Source organism: Alosa sapidissima, chromosome 5, assembly GCF_018492685.1.
Source record: "Alosa sapidissima isolate fAloSap1 chromosome 5, fAloSap1.pri, whole genome shotgun sequence".
NCBI classification, from domain to species: Eukaryota; Metazoa; Chordata; class Actinopteri; order Clupeiformes; family Clupeidae; genus Alosa; species Alosa sapidissima.
This window is the reverse complement of record NC_055961.1, coordinates 16,373,064-16,391,511: the sequence shown is the minus strand read 5'-3', so window position 1 is coordinate 16,391,511 and position 18,448 is coordinate 16,373,064. Positions and strand designations below refer to the sequence as shown.

At 40.5% G+C, this 18,448-nt stretch overlaps 3 protein-coding genes across 4 annotated transcripts in view; 1 reads left to right on the top strand and 2 right to left on the bottom strand.

The window, feature by feature from the left end:
* Nucleotides 1-4,841, bottom strand: part of cxadr (CXADR Ig-like cell adhesion molecule) — a 55,847-nt gene extending 51,006 nt beyond the window's left edge. For both annotated transcript variants that reach the window (XR_006032055.1, XM_042093600.1), the window contains exon 1: nucleotides 4,686-4,841. Coding sequence is in view for 1 of the 2 variants with exons in the window: in XM_042093600.1 (XP_041949534.1) it covers nucleotides 4,686-4,770 (85 nt within the window). In the remaining variant the exon portion in view is untranslated. The remainder of the gene's footprint in view (nucleotides 1-4,685) is intronic.
* A 1,113-nt stretch (nucleotides 4,842-5,954) lies between these two features.
* LOC121709895 (protein BTG3-like) lies at nucleotides 5,955-8,684 on the bottom strand. Its single transcript, XM_042093616.1, has 5 exons — nucleotides 8,512-8,684; nucleotides 7,983-8,207; nucleotides 7,506-7,643; nucleotides 6,668-7,043; nucleotides 5,955-6,531 (listed from the first exon to the last, which is right to left on the bottom strand). The coding sequence occupies exons 2-5, from the start codon at nucleotides 8,153-8,155 to the stop codon at nucleotides 6,256-6,258; spliced, it is 963 nt and encodes a 320-aa protein (XP_041949550.1). The 5' UTR covers nucleotides 8,156-8,207; nucleotides 8,512-8,684; the 3' UTR covers nucleotides 5,955-6,255.
* A 1,235-nt stretch (nucleotides 8,685-9,919) lies between these two features.
* rnf214 (ring finger protein 214) lies at nucleotides 9,920-14,868 on the top strand. Its single transcript, XM_042093583.1, has 14 exons — nucleotides 9,920-10,130; nucleotides 10,212-10,268; nucleotides 10,549-10,689; nucleotides 10,775-10,908; nucleotides 11,099-11,167; nucleotides 11,363-11,459; nucleotides 11,588-11,676; nucleotides 11,771-11,858; nucleotides 12,163-12,258; nucleotides 12,407-12,804; nucleotides 13,522-13,639; nucleotides 14,004-14,099; nucleotides 14,382-14,471; nucleotides 14,620-14,868. The coding sequence occupies exons 1-14, from the start codon at nucleotides 10,068-10,070 to the stop codon at nucleotides 14,677-14,679; spliced, it is 1,596 nt and encodes a 531-aa protein (XP_041949517.1). The 5' UTR covers nucleotides 9,920-10,067; the 3' UTR covers nucleotides 14,680-14,868.
* Nucleotides 14,869-18,448: the final 3,580 nt, after the last annotated feature.

Genomic DNA, 18,448 nt, shown 5'->3' with positions numbered 1-18,448 from the left:
TTACAAGAATGGGTCCGACATTTACGTCACTGGCTCCATGCAGCCCATAAGTCTGTTTAACACAAATAAAGCCCTCGTTTCCAAGGACAACGGAAGGGTGGATGCTCGCTCTGCGTCGGGTTGGAGGTGCGAGCACAGCATTGCTGCTGCAGAAATCAGCGCTGGGCGGAAACGACAGCACAGCACAGCACAGGCACAGCCACGGGACCGGAATGCAAAGTGGTGACCTCCAGCAGGAACTGCCTGCGTTTGGACAATGACAATCTCTCCTCAGGTTGAGCAGTTCATTCGCCCAAAGTCTGTTTCAGTCCATCAGCCACTGGCACCCTCGTTTTAGCCCTCTTTCGCTCTCTCTTTCCGCCAGTCTCTTGTTCCCTTCTTTTCTCTTGTCATAGTCACGTCTACAACCGGGTCCAAAAGGCATGTGTGTGTTTGCAGGCATGTTTATGGAGTTCTGGCCCCTCGACAGTAAAATGTATGTGACATACAACTGGTAGAACACAAGCACTGGGTTTTCAGAAACTGGACAGATGTTTTAAAATGTAAACCACATTAATCAAGTGACAAAGTTAACCACAATCCATTCTAAATTGTCAAAAATATTGCATACACTCAAATCAGGCTTCATTGGACATGTCTTTGAAGATCTGTCACATTTATTGGGTCAAAGACGGAGTAATGTGTCCAGTGTGAAAATGCATGATGTGTACATCATTAATTGGAAAGAGAAAATAAACGTAAAAAAAAAAAAGACAAGTGAGCCTACTAATAGCCAGTATCCACGAGTGGAAACCTACTCTAACGGTAAATCCGTGTAATTCCATCTGGATGCTGTCAGCGTATGCAGCACATAAGCCAGACTAATTGTCTGATGCATGAATCACAATTTTGTGGATTGTGGATATTTGCAAATTGCTCTTGATTGACGAGTTAAAGTGTAAATAAAAATATCCAAACGTTTTGACAGAGGCTTTAACAAATCTTGCACTCTTCCTGAGCTTCAAGGCTGTTCTCACAGGCAAAATACATCTCAGGGCCACAACATGATTTCTTCTTTGAAAATGTTCCATCTTGTGGAACTTGAAACATTTGTACAACAGTTTTTTGAATTACTTGAAATTGTACTAGTTTCCCTGAGAGTTGAGATGAATAAAGGCCATCTGTGACCTTTTCTGCAGAATCATTCATCAAAAATAGAACCATTATAAGTGAAACTCAAAACCAAAACGCTCCACTGAAACCCGATAGTGCAGGCCACATTTGAGAGAAACATGCTTTGTCATGGGATCCAGGAGACAGGGTCACGCCTGAGATAAATGTATCCATGGGAATGGCACTGAATAGGACAAAGGTCCTTCCCATGAAAAGGAAATAAAGTTTTGCTAAAGAGGAATCTGACAAATCGGAGAAACAAGGCTTCATTTGAGACCACAAAAACAGACAAAAGAAAAAAAACACACACTTCTTCTGCTTCGCACACCCATTCGCATTCAGGAGTGGATAGCCTTTCCACACACTTGAAAGCCAACACACTGGGACACACAACGGCACGTTTCAAGGATATCCCTGCATTGCTGTTTTCAACAGGTATCCTAGCAACAGTCGCCTGGCTGGGGGTTTAAAGTGGGAAGGCTGATCAGGTACTAACTGAACCTTTTGGCCACTCAATCTAGCCAAGCTACATTAGCATTGCTGGGTTATATTACTATAACAGGCTAAATGTGTTCAGTGATTCACACTTTATCTGCTAATTCAGCACATAAAAACATCTTGATAAGGACTGCTTTCCTTTCGATAGTACAAAGTCTACGCTAGATTAATCTATACAAGACAATAAAGCATAAAATTAACATTGACAAAAAAATGTCCTGAGAGACTATGTTGAACAATGTTATAAACAAGCATTTTTTCCTCTTTCAGATCCTAAACAAATAACCATTAAACAAGTACTTTGCATGAAAGACATCTGGATTATATCTCCAGTAGTCACTAGTGGTGGCAGCCACTACATTCTAGACTGCTACATGCTACATTTTTCCAGTTTTCTAGTTCACAATGGTTAAACACTAATTAACGCGTTGAGGAAAATCAGTTGCTAGATCCATTAATGCACCATTAAAAGGTAAATGCCATCCAACTTTAGAACTTAAACATCTCTATAAATATGGAAAATCGCTATTTGGTATTTTAATTCAATCAAATTGTTTGCTTGTGGAACCAAATAGAGGCCACACCACCAACACTCTAAAGAAAACAGCTGTCACAATGCTGTTGTGATAATTACAATTTAGTACATTGTGCACGGTGTGAGAACGCACAAAACCACAGTAGGGTAGAAAGGAAGGAAAATCTGCAGATCTACACAAACTTCACATCATTGTCCTCACTGTCCCTGGCTTTTAGACAAAGACCTGCATTTGAGAAGTGCAATTGTATGCAAAGCCTGCCATTACTACAAGGGGTTTATCAGTGACCAGTGAACTGGAATGTCATTGCCCTGTCAGTGGTCTCTCCCCCACACCCTGTAAAACCTCATGGCCTTATAACCTGGTGGCTACAACTACGCCAAGGCCTTATCTATCAGAACACTATCTATATTTAGTTTCGGTTTGAGCATAGCCTCTCCAAGCAGACAGCAGAAAGTCAGGTGTTTCAGTTTCTGTCCAATATCTTTCAGGTGCCATCCTTCAGTTCTCTCATTGGGTTTACATACAGGGACTGTACCCAACTATATATTTAGAAATTGTAACTGCGTTTACAGCTGCCTTTTTATTGGCAATCAATTTTAACAATCCATCTCCAGCCGTTTACACTTATTTAAATCACAAACACTTTGCCTCATACGCCTTTATGCAACAGAGAACCACTAGCACTCCACAGATATTACCACCAGGACCTGGGACACAACAAATACCACCCCTAAAGGTCTATTCTATGATATATCGCAAACAGAAACGCCACACTGGTAGTGGCCATGACTCATGTCCATCACCCCCCATATGCAAGAATTAATCACGAGAAGTGAGAACTTTAGTTTAAGCTACCAATAGGTAACTACTAAGGATTCTTGATACGTTTGCGACAAATGATAGTTGTCACAGTGTTCATAAACATCACATGATCATAGTGGGGTTTTTTCATACTATGAACTGAAATGAATTCCACATCTAGTGGATGCAAAGATGGATTGTGCTGATCAAATCACAACTTAACATCAACACATTTTAATTACAATCAGGACTGACAAAATAACTTGCTGGGGTGAAGGTACCAAATCCACATATAACAGACCGTGGACTGCAGTCTTTGGGGTTGGAGGGGGCGGGGTGGGTTATTGGTCGCTTTTACTCTGGCAGATGGCAGACAAACCCACCGCTCTTTGAAACCTAGTGAAGGATTTAAGGCGGATCAAGGCATTGTGTTAACTAGCTATCGGCGGCAAAACAAACTGTTGCAACATCCCTACTAAAGATAGCCAGAATACCCATTAAATGAAGGTCACAAAATATTTTCTGACAACTTTATACGCCTGGGCCCAGCATCACACATGGGAGATTTGTTGCAAACATTCCCCTCGTATGTTATCTTAGGATAAATTATAGGTAATTCTTGGTATTTGATTTAACGTTATTTTTCATCACAATTTTCATAAAGCTAATGTCAATCTAAATGGCTGCAGAGACGTATGGAGACTGGCACGTATGCTAGCCTGATGTGATTTTTGATGCGTTAGATTTGGCATAGGATTCAACTAAAACATTATAGACATAACATTAACGTTACATCGGTTTTTTCCCTAGATAATGCCAGTTATGCCACATTCACTTCAAGAGAATAAACACGTTTTAAGCCATGGTAATGTTATCAAGTTTCCCTACCAACTCCGTAGAACGTGCGCAATCCATGTGATTACATTCTGAAACGTTATCTTGATTATATGGGTTTATTTAATCTGATTAGATTTAACGTAGCTTCGTTAGTTTAACGTCTAATTTTATCCTAAACATGACCTTCGGATGGTTCAGGTAAAGTGGTGGGGGGGAAACTCCTAGACACAATGGGAGGACTGATGGTTTAACTTATTTAACTTTCTTAACGTTTGTTAGCAGGTTCTTGCCAATATCGATTTACCACAAAACATGGAGTTGCTGTCGTCCAATATTTAAATTAAACACGGAGGCAAAGGGAAATCCTGATTTACAGCAGATTATTTAATTCAACAACGAAGCATTCAAGTTTAAACTCACAAAATCACCAGTTCATTACGTTAACTTGCTGGGTGCTGGTTGAAGACCGAAGCGTCGGAGTTGAAGAACCTGTCGCAGTTTCGGTTTGAGCATAGCCTTTGAGCATATTACCGTTAACGGTATATCTACCTGTGGTAACACTAGTTAGCTCAGAATTTCATTTGCTTGAGAGGAAACAATTTCAGGACGATAGATTCGATATTCGGTAATTATTTAAATGGCATATTAAATTCGATTAATATACAAACCCACACGAATAACTAAGTCTACGGTCTCTCAAAATTAACTTTCTAGTTAAAAACCAGCTAACGTTACCGAGCGCTGGTTAAGTTCTGGACTCGGAAGCTGGAAAAGCTAACGTTACTTCAGGAACATTACGTTACCAGAAATTGTGGGACATTCACCAAATGTAAATTTAAATAAATCTTAAGAACATACCTGTGATGAGTACTAATAGAAAAAAACAAAAGTGAAAGGTCATCAAATCCATCCCTTTGCGTTTAATCCACGGAGTTCTTTTCATAAACAACACAACAACTTCGACGGCTGTTCTCTCCGACCTCCCTCTCGCTGTATCAAAACTCCGCTCCCTCTCCGCCTCAGCAGGTGGATAGAGGCTGGGATACAGACACGTGATTTCCGGAGGGTACCCATTCCATTGTAAACTTTGTATAAGCACAATGTACCTTGTACGCCACCTAGTGTGCACACAAACGATGTAATGGTCTCAAACAACCCAGTTGAAAATAAATGGACACATGCTTTCATTAAAAAAAAAAAAACCTCTGCGACTTACCTCTTCCCATAATCAATATTTAATTCAATACTTAAGTCTGTGGCCTGTTGTCATATGTGGCTTAGCAAATATATAATGAAAAGTTTACCTTTAGTAAAATAATTCCAAATTTCACTGATAATCCCAGACATTTCCCATTTTTACACAAACTGCTGGAAGTAGGCTACCTGTTGGGCACAACCTTCCAGTTGATAATTTCCCAAATGTTCTCTGAACAATATTATTGGCCTAGCCTATGCCATTCAAATCAGTAATGTAATTATTCATAGTTTCCCACAATTTATAGCCTAGACTTAGAAACAGCAGCCATCCTCAGTGTTAGAATGCCATTGACTGAGTAGTATTGATGAATTTGGCATATAAACAGAGACCAGCAACTAAAATAATTCAGTCTGCTAACATTTTAATAAGGCTCCATAAGTAGCCTATGATTTGAGCCTTCCTATAAGCAGAGCTTCACTTGTATCTGTATTTCCTCATCCTGTTGGAGCAATTCAGATCCTCATTAGCACATTCACTGATTCTCAGACATTATCACGTCATCATTACTCCATCAGTATTTTCCCACCCACGCTAAAGAAATCATAAGCTACGTGTACCACAAACCACTGAATTTATTCCTAAAATCTGATGTTGTAATAAGACGGTTGCTGGTTTATTCCCTCAGCTCATTAGCCTACAGCGGGAAACAGTAAGTCTTAATGTGCCTTGTCTGTCTCACTATGAATTGTTTCTAGCCCTAAAATAATTCCCAGATCCCATAATTTTAATTTCATTGCCCATTTTGTCCTTTTTCTGCTCATCCATTTAATATTCTGTGAAATGCTGAAATTGCGATTGAGTGGAATTGATGCGGAGTACAGTTACAAAAAGCTAATCCTTTCATGGCAAATATTTCCCAAACGAGCCTGTAGAGGTTAGACATTCATGTTTATTTTTTATCATGATTAACACCATTGTGCAAATAAATACAATACTGTCTTTTAAATATTCGCTACTGGCAATATTCATAGGCCTACATCAAAGAGCACTGCATTACACATTATACATAAATAAAACTAAATTTATCAGTTAATCAAAAAAATTTACAACAAGGTACAACGTTATTCGACAAGTCACCTAAAGTGCAAAAACGTTCTGGCAAATCGAAACACACAAAAGTTAAAGTAGTGGCTGATTATTTTTTAAAAAACCAAACAGAATTTGGACACGTTACTTCAGTGGTCTGCTTAAATTCATCCTTCCATCAAATCTTCTTTCATTCCCAGCCGAAGACCAAAACGCTGAAGTACTTCCCTGGTGCGATCGGGCAGAGGGGCAGCTCCACATAGGATTGCGGTAGACAGGCCTTGACCAGCCATGGGGCCTGACCGTCGAAAAGGGCCGGACGCGTGTATTCAGCATAAAATAGGATCGAGGCTCAACAGGAGATCTCACAGGTATTCTCCAGGAGAGTGGTGACAATGGTGGTGCACCTGAGTAAACAACCTTCACAGACAAAGACACACAGACACACATACACACACACACATTAAAAACAACAGTTCAGTCCACGTCCATACCAAAGAGTAACTGATGACACATTAACTGATAACAGATCGGATGCAACTTCCTGTCTATGTACCTGTAAAGGGGGGCTTCTGTGTTGAGGAGATGTAGGGGTGGCGGCACCACTACGCCTATTTGGTGGTGAAAAAGTGCCATTGAAAGTGTTGTTCTCAGGAGACGAGGTCACACCAAAAATGCTTTGAGAAGCCTTGCCACTATCACTATCCCTCTCTGATGGAGGGGTAGTATAAGCACTGTCATTCTCAGGAGGTGGGGATATACAGACACAGTCATCATCTGATGAGGTCTCCGAATGATAGTCAGAGGTGACTTTTTCCAAGGCACTTCTCACTTTCAGCAAGACTTTCTCATTATCATTATCATCATCATCATTATCATCATCATCTCCAATGATGCTTGCAAGGGTAAAGGGTGGAGTGTCTTCACTGTACCTGAGGGGAATGGAACCTGTTTAAATGATGTCCTCTAAAACCAAAGCACAAGTTAAAGGGCAAATCTGACATTTCCAATTCCAATACATGTTGTTTTCCGACACAAATCTTTTGAGCTATATTCCTTTATTACAGAACAAAACTAAAATAAATGTTTTAGGCTGAAACAACCCAAGAAGTTTTACTGAACATATAAACAATACAGGCAATATACTGCTGTCATTTGCCTTAAAAATACAAAAAACAACTCAATCTGAATCACTCTCAGTGAATCTTTGTCTGAAATTAGCATTGTAATCTTTGTAAGGTAATTTTATAAGCTTGATTTTAATAACATGAAGATAAGAGGTGGAAACAGATAAGTAGACAATGTTAAGCATTAAGCAGTAGGCATAGTTACGCAAATGATATGCAAGTTATATAAGCAAATCCCAAAAGACAAGCTTAACGTTTGAGACTCACCTGCAACTGACCTCTCCTGGATCCACCCAGAGGGTGAGTTCTAAAGGCAAGCCTAAGTAGCAGTACTGTACACCACTTTTCTGGCATGCCAAAAGCAATTCTGCATCCTTGCTATGGTGACCATTGACACGAATACACCTGCATAATCAAAAAATGCATGCAGTAATAAAATAATTCAAAAGATAAGCAATAATGCAACAAGTATGTAATTCTGGACATATTAACCATAACCATATTTCACATGCTTTGCACTATGCATATTATTCTTTATCAGTGTTTCCCCATTATGCACTCTGGCACAATAAAGGAAGGTGATCAAAACACACCTGAAACAAAGCCTAGACTGTGTTTATGTGTAAACAAACCAACAAAAATGCTGTAGGCCTACTTCTAGGAACATTTCTTTAGCAATGGGAGATAGGCTACCAAAACTATTGATTATGGCAAAAGTAAAATCTAGTTAAAATAACCTCTCACCTAAATGCTTGACCTTTTGTGGGGTTTTCTGGGTACCAATGAGCTTTGTACTTCTCTTGCAAAATATCTATGAGATGTTCTACAAAGACATCTGCTTGTTCCGAATTCAACTTGTCAGACCTTTTAACCAGATTTTTCAGGAATGCCCCTGCTGCTTCAATTTCTTTCTTCATACTTAGGTAGATTTGAAAACCTTAAATAAAGAAGTGGTAGGCCTACCAAGTCCTGTAAAAGAACAGTAGAAATGTAAAAAATATAAAAGGAAAGGGAAAACTCTTAAACCTGGGGGCTTATGCCAAAACACAGTATTTAGCAAGCAGCTATTATAGCAGACAGCTGACAACAAAACGACCACATCTCAACCGGGCTACAATGTGCAGAATCAAGATAATGCCCATCAACAGACTCAATTGTAAGGATAAAACCTGATCCATATGCGACCAGTTGCAATACAACATTAATACAATTTCTAGTCTACAAGACCCGTCACTGAGAGAAAAAAGTTCTGAAAGGTTACACGGATACTCACCTCGACAATAACCATATATTTCCTGCTTGGAGAAAGTCGACTTCCTAAGGCTACGTTTGATGTTTGGATGGTGCTCAGTTGCCAACATGTAACTGACAGTTTGTCTTGTCTTGACTCTACCCAAAAGTTTGCAGCACGCGCGCAAACGAAGCGCGAATGTCTGCACACAGTTGGGTTTGTTTTCATCTTTATTTGCAAAGGACCGCCATCTACTGACGTGGAGCAGGGATCAGCTGGATGACAGAGATGCACTTTAAGATGCGCACGAGCACAAGTCACTTTCACACACAAATTTGCATGCAAGACAACACAAAATGAATGTCTTGCGAGATGCACATTTGTGTGAATTATGACTGAAAATATTTTTGAGTAGGCCTAACATAATCTCTGTCAAATAGCCTATGTGGAGTGTTCCCTGCATTACATAGGAACAAAACCTAGGAATAAACATGAAATTTAAGCTTATAGTAGGCCGAATGAAAGTCTGAACATTTGGAATAAAGTCTGAGAACGCTGGATAGATTTTGAGGATATCGATGGAGGTCAGAATGGAACGAAACTCGAGAGCACTGAACAACATTTAAAATGCAATAGGCCTAGGCTATATTGGAAGGCTATATTGGAATCCGGAGAATATTTAATGTCTGAATAGACCTCTGTGAACGAAACTTGAGAATATTGAGTGAAAGTCTGAATAGTCCAAATGAAAATAATGTCAGAAATAGGCTATATAATCGAAATGTCAGAATATTGACTGAAATAGCCTAATAGGCATATACAAGCTATAGGTTATTGTAAGCCTATGTAGCCTATTTGTTAAGTGAATTATTCTGTTGAACTAGAAAACCTTTTTTTTTTTTTGCAACAGCTGGTCATAATCGTCGCAAACAGTCTGGATGGTTATGAACATGCAACATGTTGTTGAACGATCGTTGTGAGGACATAACAAATACATATATAGCCTACTGCTCAAAAAAATAAGGGAACACTTCAATCATACACTGGATCGGTACTCTGTTTGGGTCTGAGCACAAGTTTTGAGGCGAGTGTTTTATTTTGCAAGAACTGTCGATTCTGTGAATGTAATTTGAGAATGGAGAAAAGGGTGAAAGGTTTTAAAAAATATGTTTTAACAATTGTGGAAAAGTGTATATAGGATATCCCTTAAATTTTTAGAAATAAAAAAATGATAGAGTTAATTTTGAGAACCCCCCCCCCCCCCCCCCTATAATACATAAACATTGTTACTATAAAAAATAGTATTAGCTTATTATAGTAGGACCTTATACATGCCTAGAATAATTTAAGATATCTATTATACATGCCTAGAATAATTTAAGATATCTATGCTAGAGCCCCTCTTAGCTGTAGGCCTAGGTACTCTTATTTTGGCATTGTCAGTCCTTTCACCCGGAAGTTTATATGCCACAGTAATGCACCTTGCGATAGCATTTAAGTACACGACTACTGACACTCACACTATTTAATTGCTGTTACTGCAGAACCAAAAATATGCCCTTGAATCTCCATTGAAATTTTGTGGCGTTAACCTTATCATGAAGAACAAAAGCGAAATGGCATCGTCAACCACTCCTGAAACAGAGAAGAAAATGCTATCGGTAGGAGTCGAGTCACAGACTTTAAGACTAATGCTTGAAATTACATTGACAGACAACCTTTTAACTGTCGTATTTTCATAGAGTTCTCTAATGGAAGAGAAAGCGGTCAACACCGACCCGGATTGGGAAACCAAGATGGTGACTATTTACATTTTGAACTTTCATAAGATTACCAACTTCTAGCAGTAAAAAAAACTTGTTCTCTCCCAATGAGTGTAGCCTAATTAGCCTACTATTATTTATGCTACACCAATAACTTGGGGTACAGGTAAAACTAACACTGACTTAAAATTATCGGGATCACACGACTATGATTCAAGTCCAATTGTGGTTTAGTTTCTGTTAACTACTAGATACATAACTCAAACCATGCCATGACATTCTCATTGTATTTTCTTTTTTGTATTTGGCCTCATAGAGGTCGCTGGAAGAGGAGACAAAAATCCTGACCCTGGAGTATCGGGACCTCAAAAAACAGCAGGAGTCTGAAGCGTTGGAACATAATCTGAAAGTCAAGGAGCTAGAGCGAATGACCAATGACAAAAAATGTCAGCATCAGGTTGGTAGGCCTACTCCACTTTTTTTACTATTGCTTTCTCGGTATGTATTTTGTGGGTTTGCTAAACTCAGTGTTTATATTACAGACACTTTTGGACAAGTTGGATTCCCTACACCTGAAACTGGAACATAGCAACAGAAAGGCAAACCAGAAGAAATTCCTTGCTAAACAGGAAGAGCTCCTCACAGAGTCGCGGCAAATGGTGGACAAGGGAAGAAGGTTAAACAAACAAACAAAACAATGTTAAAAAAGGAAAAGACTGTGAGGGATGAAACAAAATTTTTGAGACAAAATACAAATGGAAATGTTTTCTGTTTTACTGGACAGTGGATAGAGCCAGAGGTTAAGAAAATATTACTACAAAAATGTAATTACGTGTTGTCTGTGAAAAAAATACTTTTCTCATCAGTCTGAAAGTGGAACTGGAGGAGAAGAAAGAAGCGCTGGATATGCTAGAGAAAGAACATTCACTACAGAAGTAAGAATCCACAGATTCAAAGAGCATTACCACTGTGAACTAAATTACTGAGTGTTCAGTTTTATCAACTATTTTACATGTAAAACTACCCTCTGTATGAGTTAAAATATCTAACAAAGGTGTGTGTGTGTGTGTGTGTGTGTGTGTGTGTGTGTGTGTGTGTGTGTGTGTGTGTGCGTTTGTGTTCACACATAGAGAAACTTGGGAACAAGAGACGGCTGATCTTCGAAAAGAGAGGGACAGACTGAAGAAAGAGGTAGAGGAGGGCAACACTAATGTCCTGAGAGAAGAGGTCAGCAGAATTCTGTCTTACCGAACTATGTGTTCAGTTTTCACACATCTTTCTACACATCGGACCACATATATCAAGTCAACCACCGTGATTTATAACTGACGTTACCTGTGTTGGTGTGTGAACAGATAGAAGCACTGGAGTTTCAGAGAGAGGTTTACATAAGTGAACTGGAAGAATGGTTGGCTGAGGCCGAGAAGCATATTCAGTCTCTGAGGTTTGTTTTGTGCCCTGTTTTCATATATGTGTGTGCCATGTTGGATTATAATTTGATGGACCACTTAATTTTGCCTGATCTGCAAATTGTACAGGATGAACCCATCGTCAGAATATCGGCATCAGAGTCTGGACTGGGAGAGGAAAGTAGCCACTATTCGGAATGCTGTGTTCAGCCTACAGGTGAGGCTTTAGCTGCTAGGGCTCTGTGGCACGTGAGCTGAGGAAATGTGTTTCGTGTAAGAATATGAATTCATCAAAAGCAAAGAGTTTATTTTTTAATTGCAATGTAATATTATATATAGTTGCACTAGGTTTCTGTTGGGTGTGGGCATATTTGCAAAGGCTTGGGGTTGCTGGGAGAATTGCTCACTAAGCTTTGAATCCAGAGGGCTCCGTTAAAACAATCCGCTGTTACAGTATACTGGTATGCAGTAATGCTAAGTCAGTGTTTCTTGCTCTCTGTTTTCCCCCACCTTTGTTCCAGGAAAAGTTTAACATGATGATCCAGCAGATTGAACGGGGTCAGACACTAGAGGACCTTCCTCCAGTGGCCCTTCCCTCTTTACCAGAAGTCCCAATGGTAAGTGTCATAAGATGGCACAACGATTCTATTCATTTATGGCCCGCAGTGTTGGACTGTGGATTTACACAGAGCATTGAGATTTTGTTTGTTTGTTTGTTTATGTTTGTCCACCGTGCTCGTCCATGATTGGTCATGCCTGCTGCAGCTGCTCTACTTCAGCCAGCCCACCTACCAGCTCCAAGGCCAACACTATGGTTTCATGGGCAGACCACTGCCACCACAGATGCCACCGTACCGCCCACCTCCTGTGCATATGGGCCATCTTGGCCCCCCACCACAGTCCATGGGCATGACAGCGTTGGGCCCGGGTGCCCCAGTTGGAGCTGCCTCGCACCCCCTCCTCCCTGGCGCGGCACCCGCACACAGAGGCCTGGCTCCGGGGTATCCCAGCGCAGCGCCACAGAGACAGGCCACTGCACTGCCACCTGGCTCCACGGCCTCAGCTGCTGCTGCTGCTGCTGCTGCACCCACCCATCCCCCACAGCCTTCCCAGCTGGACAAAGTGCTACAAATGTTGGGAACTCGCCTACCGACGAGGACGAGGTATGTCTGACTCTTATACAGTATGTCTGACTCTTATACAGTATGTCTGACTCTTATACAGTATGTAAAACCTCCTAACCTCCTCTTATACAGTATGTCTGACTCTTATACAGTATGTAAAACCTCCTAACCTCCTCTTATACAGTATGTCTGACTCTTATACAGTATGTCTGACTCTTGTACAGTATGTCTGACTCTTGTACAGTATGTCTGACTCTTGTACAGTATGTCTGACTCTTATACAGTATGTCTGACTCAGTATGTCTGACTCTTATACAGTATGTAAAACCTCCTCTTATACTGTATGTAAAACCTCCTCTGTGGTTTCTGTGGGTTTTTAACACTTAGCGTTGACACAACATGGCAATTTTTTGTCCAAGATAATTGTTGGGCTTGGGGGGAATCTGCGGTGGGAGCATCTGCCCTTGAAAGCGTAGGGTTGGCCTGGGAACATAATTGTTGAATAGCAGTTTTTCTGTCCTTTTTTGTAGTATTCCTGCAATTCTCCATAATATAATTGGACATAGACAGAACTGATTTAATGTCTTGACAGTACAAATTTATTTGGAAGCAAACTCATTTTGTTTTGATTTAAAGCGTCTTTTCAAAATGGTAATGTTAACACCATACTGACAACACCCATACTCTCTTGCTCTCATTGTCACTTTCTCTCTCTCTGTCTTGTCTCTGTTTCTCTTTCTCTCTCCTGACTTCCAGGGCAGAGCTCACCACTGCCCTGCAGCAGATCAAGTCTGCACGCGGCACCTTGTCCGGCATGGCCATGGAGGACCTCTGCCATCAGGTGGCAAAGAGGCTGGAACACAGCCAGAAACCTGTGAGCATTTACTCATACGAATCATTACTTACACACACACACATACACAGAGCGAGAGAGACTTTCAATCTGTTCCTAGAGGGTTTCCAGTTGAAATGTTCAAAACCAACGCAGATACTTTGAAATGAAAATGAATCAGACGTTTGTGTAGTGCTCTATAAAATGTTGACTTTATTTTTATTATTTTTTTGTCCCTAAGTTACCGTTAGCTCAATGTTGTTTTCTGTGTCTCTGGAAATGCCTTAGTAACGCACATGTTTGTTTATGCAGTTGAAAGGGTCTATCAGACACACCCACACACCCACGTCACACCAGTATGCAACGTTTGATCTGTTTCTCCCACTCTTTTGTCTGTCTCTGTCAGGCCATGAGACCCATTGGGCAGCCACCTGTGGGCACTCCTGCTCAGAAGCCCGCAAACCTTCTGCAGGGCATCCAGGCACCACCGCAGCGTCCACAGGTAACCAGGGGTGTGGAGTGATTGGGATCATTACTCGTTATGAATTACTCGTCAAAAATGTCATTCAAATAACTACATGCAACTTTATAAGTGAACTGAATAAGTATATAAAGCAAAGAGCTTCTTGCTCTGTCCCAGTAATATGTCTCTCTACCTACAGCAGGTGGTGTGGCATTTACAATATGGGCATTTTTACAGTAAAATCCATGCTCAACACCTCGACACCACCAGGCATTTACATATCTGTGTTGTGCTTGTTTTTTCTCCACCCCCACCTTTCAGCCTGTAGTTCAATTGTGCTTAGTGTGCCAGGGCCATGTAGATGAACACAGCCGATATAAAATGAGATGTCCCCACATCATTCATACGCAGGTGAGATGTGAAATCTCTCTGTTCCTATGCCACGCAGAAGGCTGTATGTGTGTATTCATGTACACGTTTAAAGGCTGTATGTGTGTATTCATGTACTCGTTTAAAGGACAGTGGATAACATGTTAATGTGTTTCTCTCGGCATTTCAGTGTGTCCGTGTGTGGCTCCAGTCCGGTACGAAAAAGGAATGTCCCATCTGTCCAGACTAAAGGGCTTTATATTTAACACACACACACACACACACCATTATGATAATGCCTCATGATGACATACTGCTGAACTTTTTTTTCTACCTTTTGAAATGTGCTGCTATATCAGATGATTCAGATGAAAAAAATTGTATATAACCTTTTTGTATGAAAATGTTGACTACGAATAAATTCCTGGTGCTGAGGTAATGGTACTGTAGGGTTTTTTCTGTTGAATGGTTGCATCCACCAGTGACAGAAAGCTTGGTCTGATTTGTTGTGTTGTTTTGCTCCTCAATGGCACCACACATGCATCATTGACCGGGACACAAAGGGCAGAACTAAAATATCCCAGGAAGCAATTTCTCAGCCAGGCCTGCATCCATCAAACATGGCTAAGCCTATCTCTTTTTATCTACAATCCGGAACATTTCCTACACATACATACATCATACGTTACGTGCAGAGTGGCAGGTTTGCGTTGAATAACTGATTGGTTAGAGTGATGCAACCAAAAATTTGTCATGAGCTTTTTTGGCATGTCGTTTTTTTGTGCTGTTTTGTTATTTGAAAGTGTGAGAAAGAACGGTAGGAGGAACCAGAAAAAGATTTACACTTTTACACAGTATATGCCCTGATAACAACACAGATGAACGCAACATGATTTTGCTCATTCATTTGCTTAGATTATGAAACATTGTAGGCAGTAGTAAGAGTTATATTGTTATCAAAGATATGAAGAGAATAGAATATGAGGCAGATTCATATTTTCTGTCGCTCAAGCATAGCAGTTTAGCATTTTCACACACAAAAAAACTGCTGTTCCTCAAAACACCAGATGTTGTGTATTTAATAAGTGAAAACAGATAAATGTTGTTTGTAAATCATTTGAATGCGAATTAGGTTATATTCCCCATCAGCCATAACATAGTAAACAATAATGCCTTTGATGGCAAATGTTTATGCTAACAAGCAGCCTTTCATCACAAGTACAGTATGCCATCAAGCAAACAGATCAGCTCAGATCAGATTAAACAAACCAAGCAGAGGTTATGTCAAATGAAAATGATCTATATCTGAGTTTTAATTACAGTGGGCTTGTAACAATACATGGATAGCTGATGAGTGCTAACCATAGTGTCTGGTTACAGAGACAACTGTGGAGGTCATGGTGATGGTATAGATGTACTTTTTCAAGTTTTTTTCTTCCTTTTGGGAGATAACTGGGGCCAGTGTATGCCTTTGTAATGGCTTACTTGAGTAACATCCTGTCTGTCTACTGCACCCAGTTTGCTTATAGGTCTACAGATGATGCTGTAGCTTTGGCCTTGAATACTGCTCTCTCTCACTTGGATCAGAACAACACGTACGTACGGATGCTCTTTATCAACTGACCGCTCCAACACCATCATTAAGTTTTCTTATGACACCACCATAATCGGCTCCATCAGTAATGGTGATGAGTCTGCCTAAAGAGCAGAGGTGGCAACAATGACATCTTGGTCTCGGGATAACAGTCTGCTGCTCAATGTAACAAAAACCAAGGAGCTGATAGTGGATTACAGACGACTGCAGGGAGAAGAACACAGTCACATCGGGAGTGCAGCTGTGGAGAGTCAAAAGCTTCAGATTCGTGGGTATAAACATCAGTGAGGATCTAAGCTGGACACACTATATTGGTGTGGTCACAAAGACAGCTAGACAGGCAGAGGCGATTCTAGAGTCTGTGGGGGCCCCAAGCAAAAATTCCAAGGGGACTCTACCGACCAGTGTTCATCACCAGAATAAATAGAATCAATCAATCATCAATAGAATTAAATACAGTAAATTACTTCAAAAACCCAATATAAAGTATAGAAGTGAAATAGTTTTATTGGGGTCCTACCAAAATTAGTAATTCATTTGTCTTGATTAACTCTGTTTCAAGTCCCCTTTCAATATTGTGAACAGTAAATGTGGGCACTACAAAACAGGAGTTGGAGAAAAATAGCTGGGCCTATAAAGAGGAATGGAAACAAAAGAAAAGAAAATTTTGCGTTCATCTTGCCCGGTTTCACAAATGCAAAACCTGTGTATCTGATATACAACAACGCTGTCGCTGTTTGAAAAGAATATCACACTACGAACGCAGCGGCACCTTCGAGGTGGCCTATCTGCTCCAAACAGAAGCACATGTTGCCGACCCATGGTCGTAGATTATTTAAATTGGAGGTGTTTCAGTGATATTTTAATCCCATGTCGACTGAGTTGACAGGGATTTCTTTTTTTTTAGTATAACGCCCATTCAGCCGACCGGCAGTACATAACTGTGTTTGTTTATTATCTTCATGACTACAGGAGGAAGGCAGACAGAAGCATATACTAGGAAGTGTCTGTGTCAGTTTGAGGACAAGAAACGGTGCATCAAAGGGTCAAAATATTGGCAGCCAAAGAGAATCGTTGATAACAGAACAAGTGACGATGTAAAATTAAAAATCTTTGGCAGCACGCCATTATGTGATTAAATCACGCGAATGCTTGGTCCTTACTCGCACTGCAATTAACACGTTATCGCTGACAGCCCTAATACAAACATAATGTTAACCATCTCCTTCCTTGCCTAACTAGTTGTAACTATCGCTAGCTAGCTGAAGTTTATTGTCGTATAGATGTAGCAAACCATGTTCAATCTTTCTGCCAATTAACATTAGCCTACTATAACTTCATTGAGTAAATGTCAAACTCAGATGTTGATCCGTCATCACTGAACCCTCGACTGAACCACAGGTAGCCTAAATATGTGCGGATTCTTTGAATTATTTTGAACACAGATCCGCTGTTTATAAGGCCATAGCATAGGGCCTACATGTACAGATGTACTGTTTGTACAACAGGACAGGAGCACACAAAATACATCATTGAATCTCTATGGACGAAATCCTTGCTTGTCCCACCAGCAAACGCGCTGAGACCAGGTCGGGGGCCCCCTAGCGGCTCGGGGCTCCAAGCAGTTGCCTGGCTTGCCTGTTGACAAGGTGCGCCTCTGTAGACAGGGGCTCTTCTTTCTGCGCCGTCTGCGAAAAATTTGGCATGGACTACAAAATATTGACCAACTTTTACTGCTGTACAATAGCATTCTGACTGGTGGCATAACAACATGGTATGGTAACAGCACTGCCAGGATCGTAAATCGCTACAAAGAGTTGTCAGATCAGCACAGCGCATTACAAGGACTGAGTTAGGCCTACCATCCATCCCTCTACAGCCAGCGCTGCAGAAGAAAGACCAAGCGTGTAGTCTCTGACCCCAGTCATCCCAGCCACTGTCTTTTCACCCTCCTGCCTTCTGGCAGACGATACAAGAGCATAAGGACCCGTACCAGCAGATACAGGGATAGTTTCTACCCGCAAGTCATCAGGATGCTGAACCGTCCTTGGAAATCCCCACATAATGGCACTTAGGTTTTTGGATGTTATTTTACCCTCTTCCTCCTTCTCTCTCAATCCTATTTTTATAGTATTTTTTTAAATGTATTCTTGAAGTTGAATGGACTCCTGAGCACAAGGAATTTCAATGCTGAAAAATGCTTATTTATGAGTACATGATAATAAACTCGAACTTAACAAAATATTAAACTTTGCACTCTGCAATACAGCATATACACACCATTAAATCAAATATATTTTTGAGTACACCATCTGTGGACAGATCATTTTTATTTTAATTTATAAAATGCAGAATAGAATCCAGTAGGGGGCGCTCGTGATATGGCAGAGCTTGCTCAGCTTGTTCAACAGTCAGCCAATGACAA

Excerpts from the sequence above, each read along its gene's own strand:
- LOC121709895 (XM_042093616.1), bottom strand. The coding sequence starts at position 8,155 with ATGAAGAAAGAAATTGAAGCAGCAGGGGCATTCCTGAAAAATCTGGTT. Across the intron at positions 7,644-7,982 it reads ACAAAAGGTCAAGCATTTAG|GTGTATTCGTGTCAATGGTC; the intron begins GTGAGAGGTTAT and ends TTGATTATGCAG. Across the intron at positions 7,044-7,505 it reads CCAGGAGAGGTCAGTTGCAG|GTACAGTGAAGACACTCCAC; the intron begins GTGAGTCTCAAA and ends CATTCCCCTCAG.
- rnf214 (XM_042093583.1), top strand. The coding sequence starts at position 10,068 with ATGAAGAACAAAAGCGAAATGGCATCGTCAACCACTCCTGAAACAGAG. Across the intron at positions 10,269-10,548 it reads CGGATTGGGAAACCAAGATG|AGGTCGCTGGAAGAGGAGAC; the intron begins GTGACTATTTAC and ends TTGGCCTCATAG. Across the intron at positions 10,690-10,774 it reads ACAAAAAATGTCAGCATCAG|ACACTTTTGGACAAGTTGGA; the intron begins GTTGGTAGGCCT and ends TTTATATTACAG.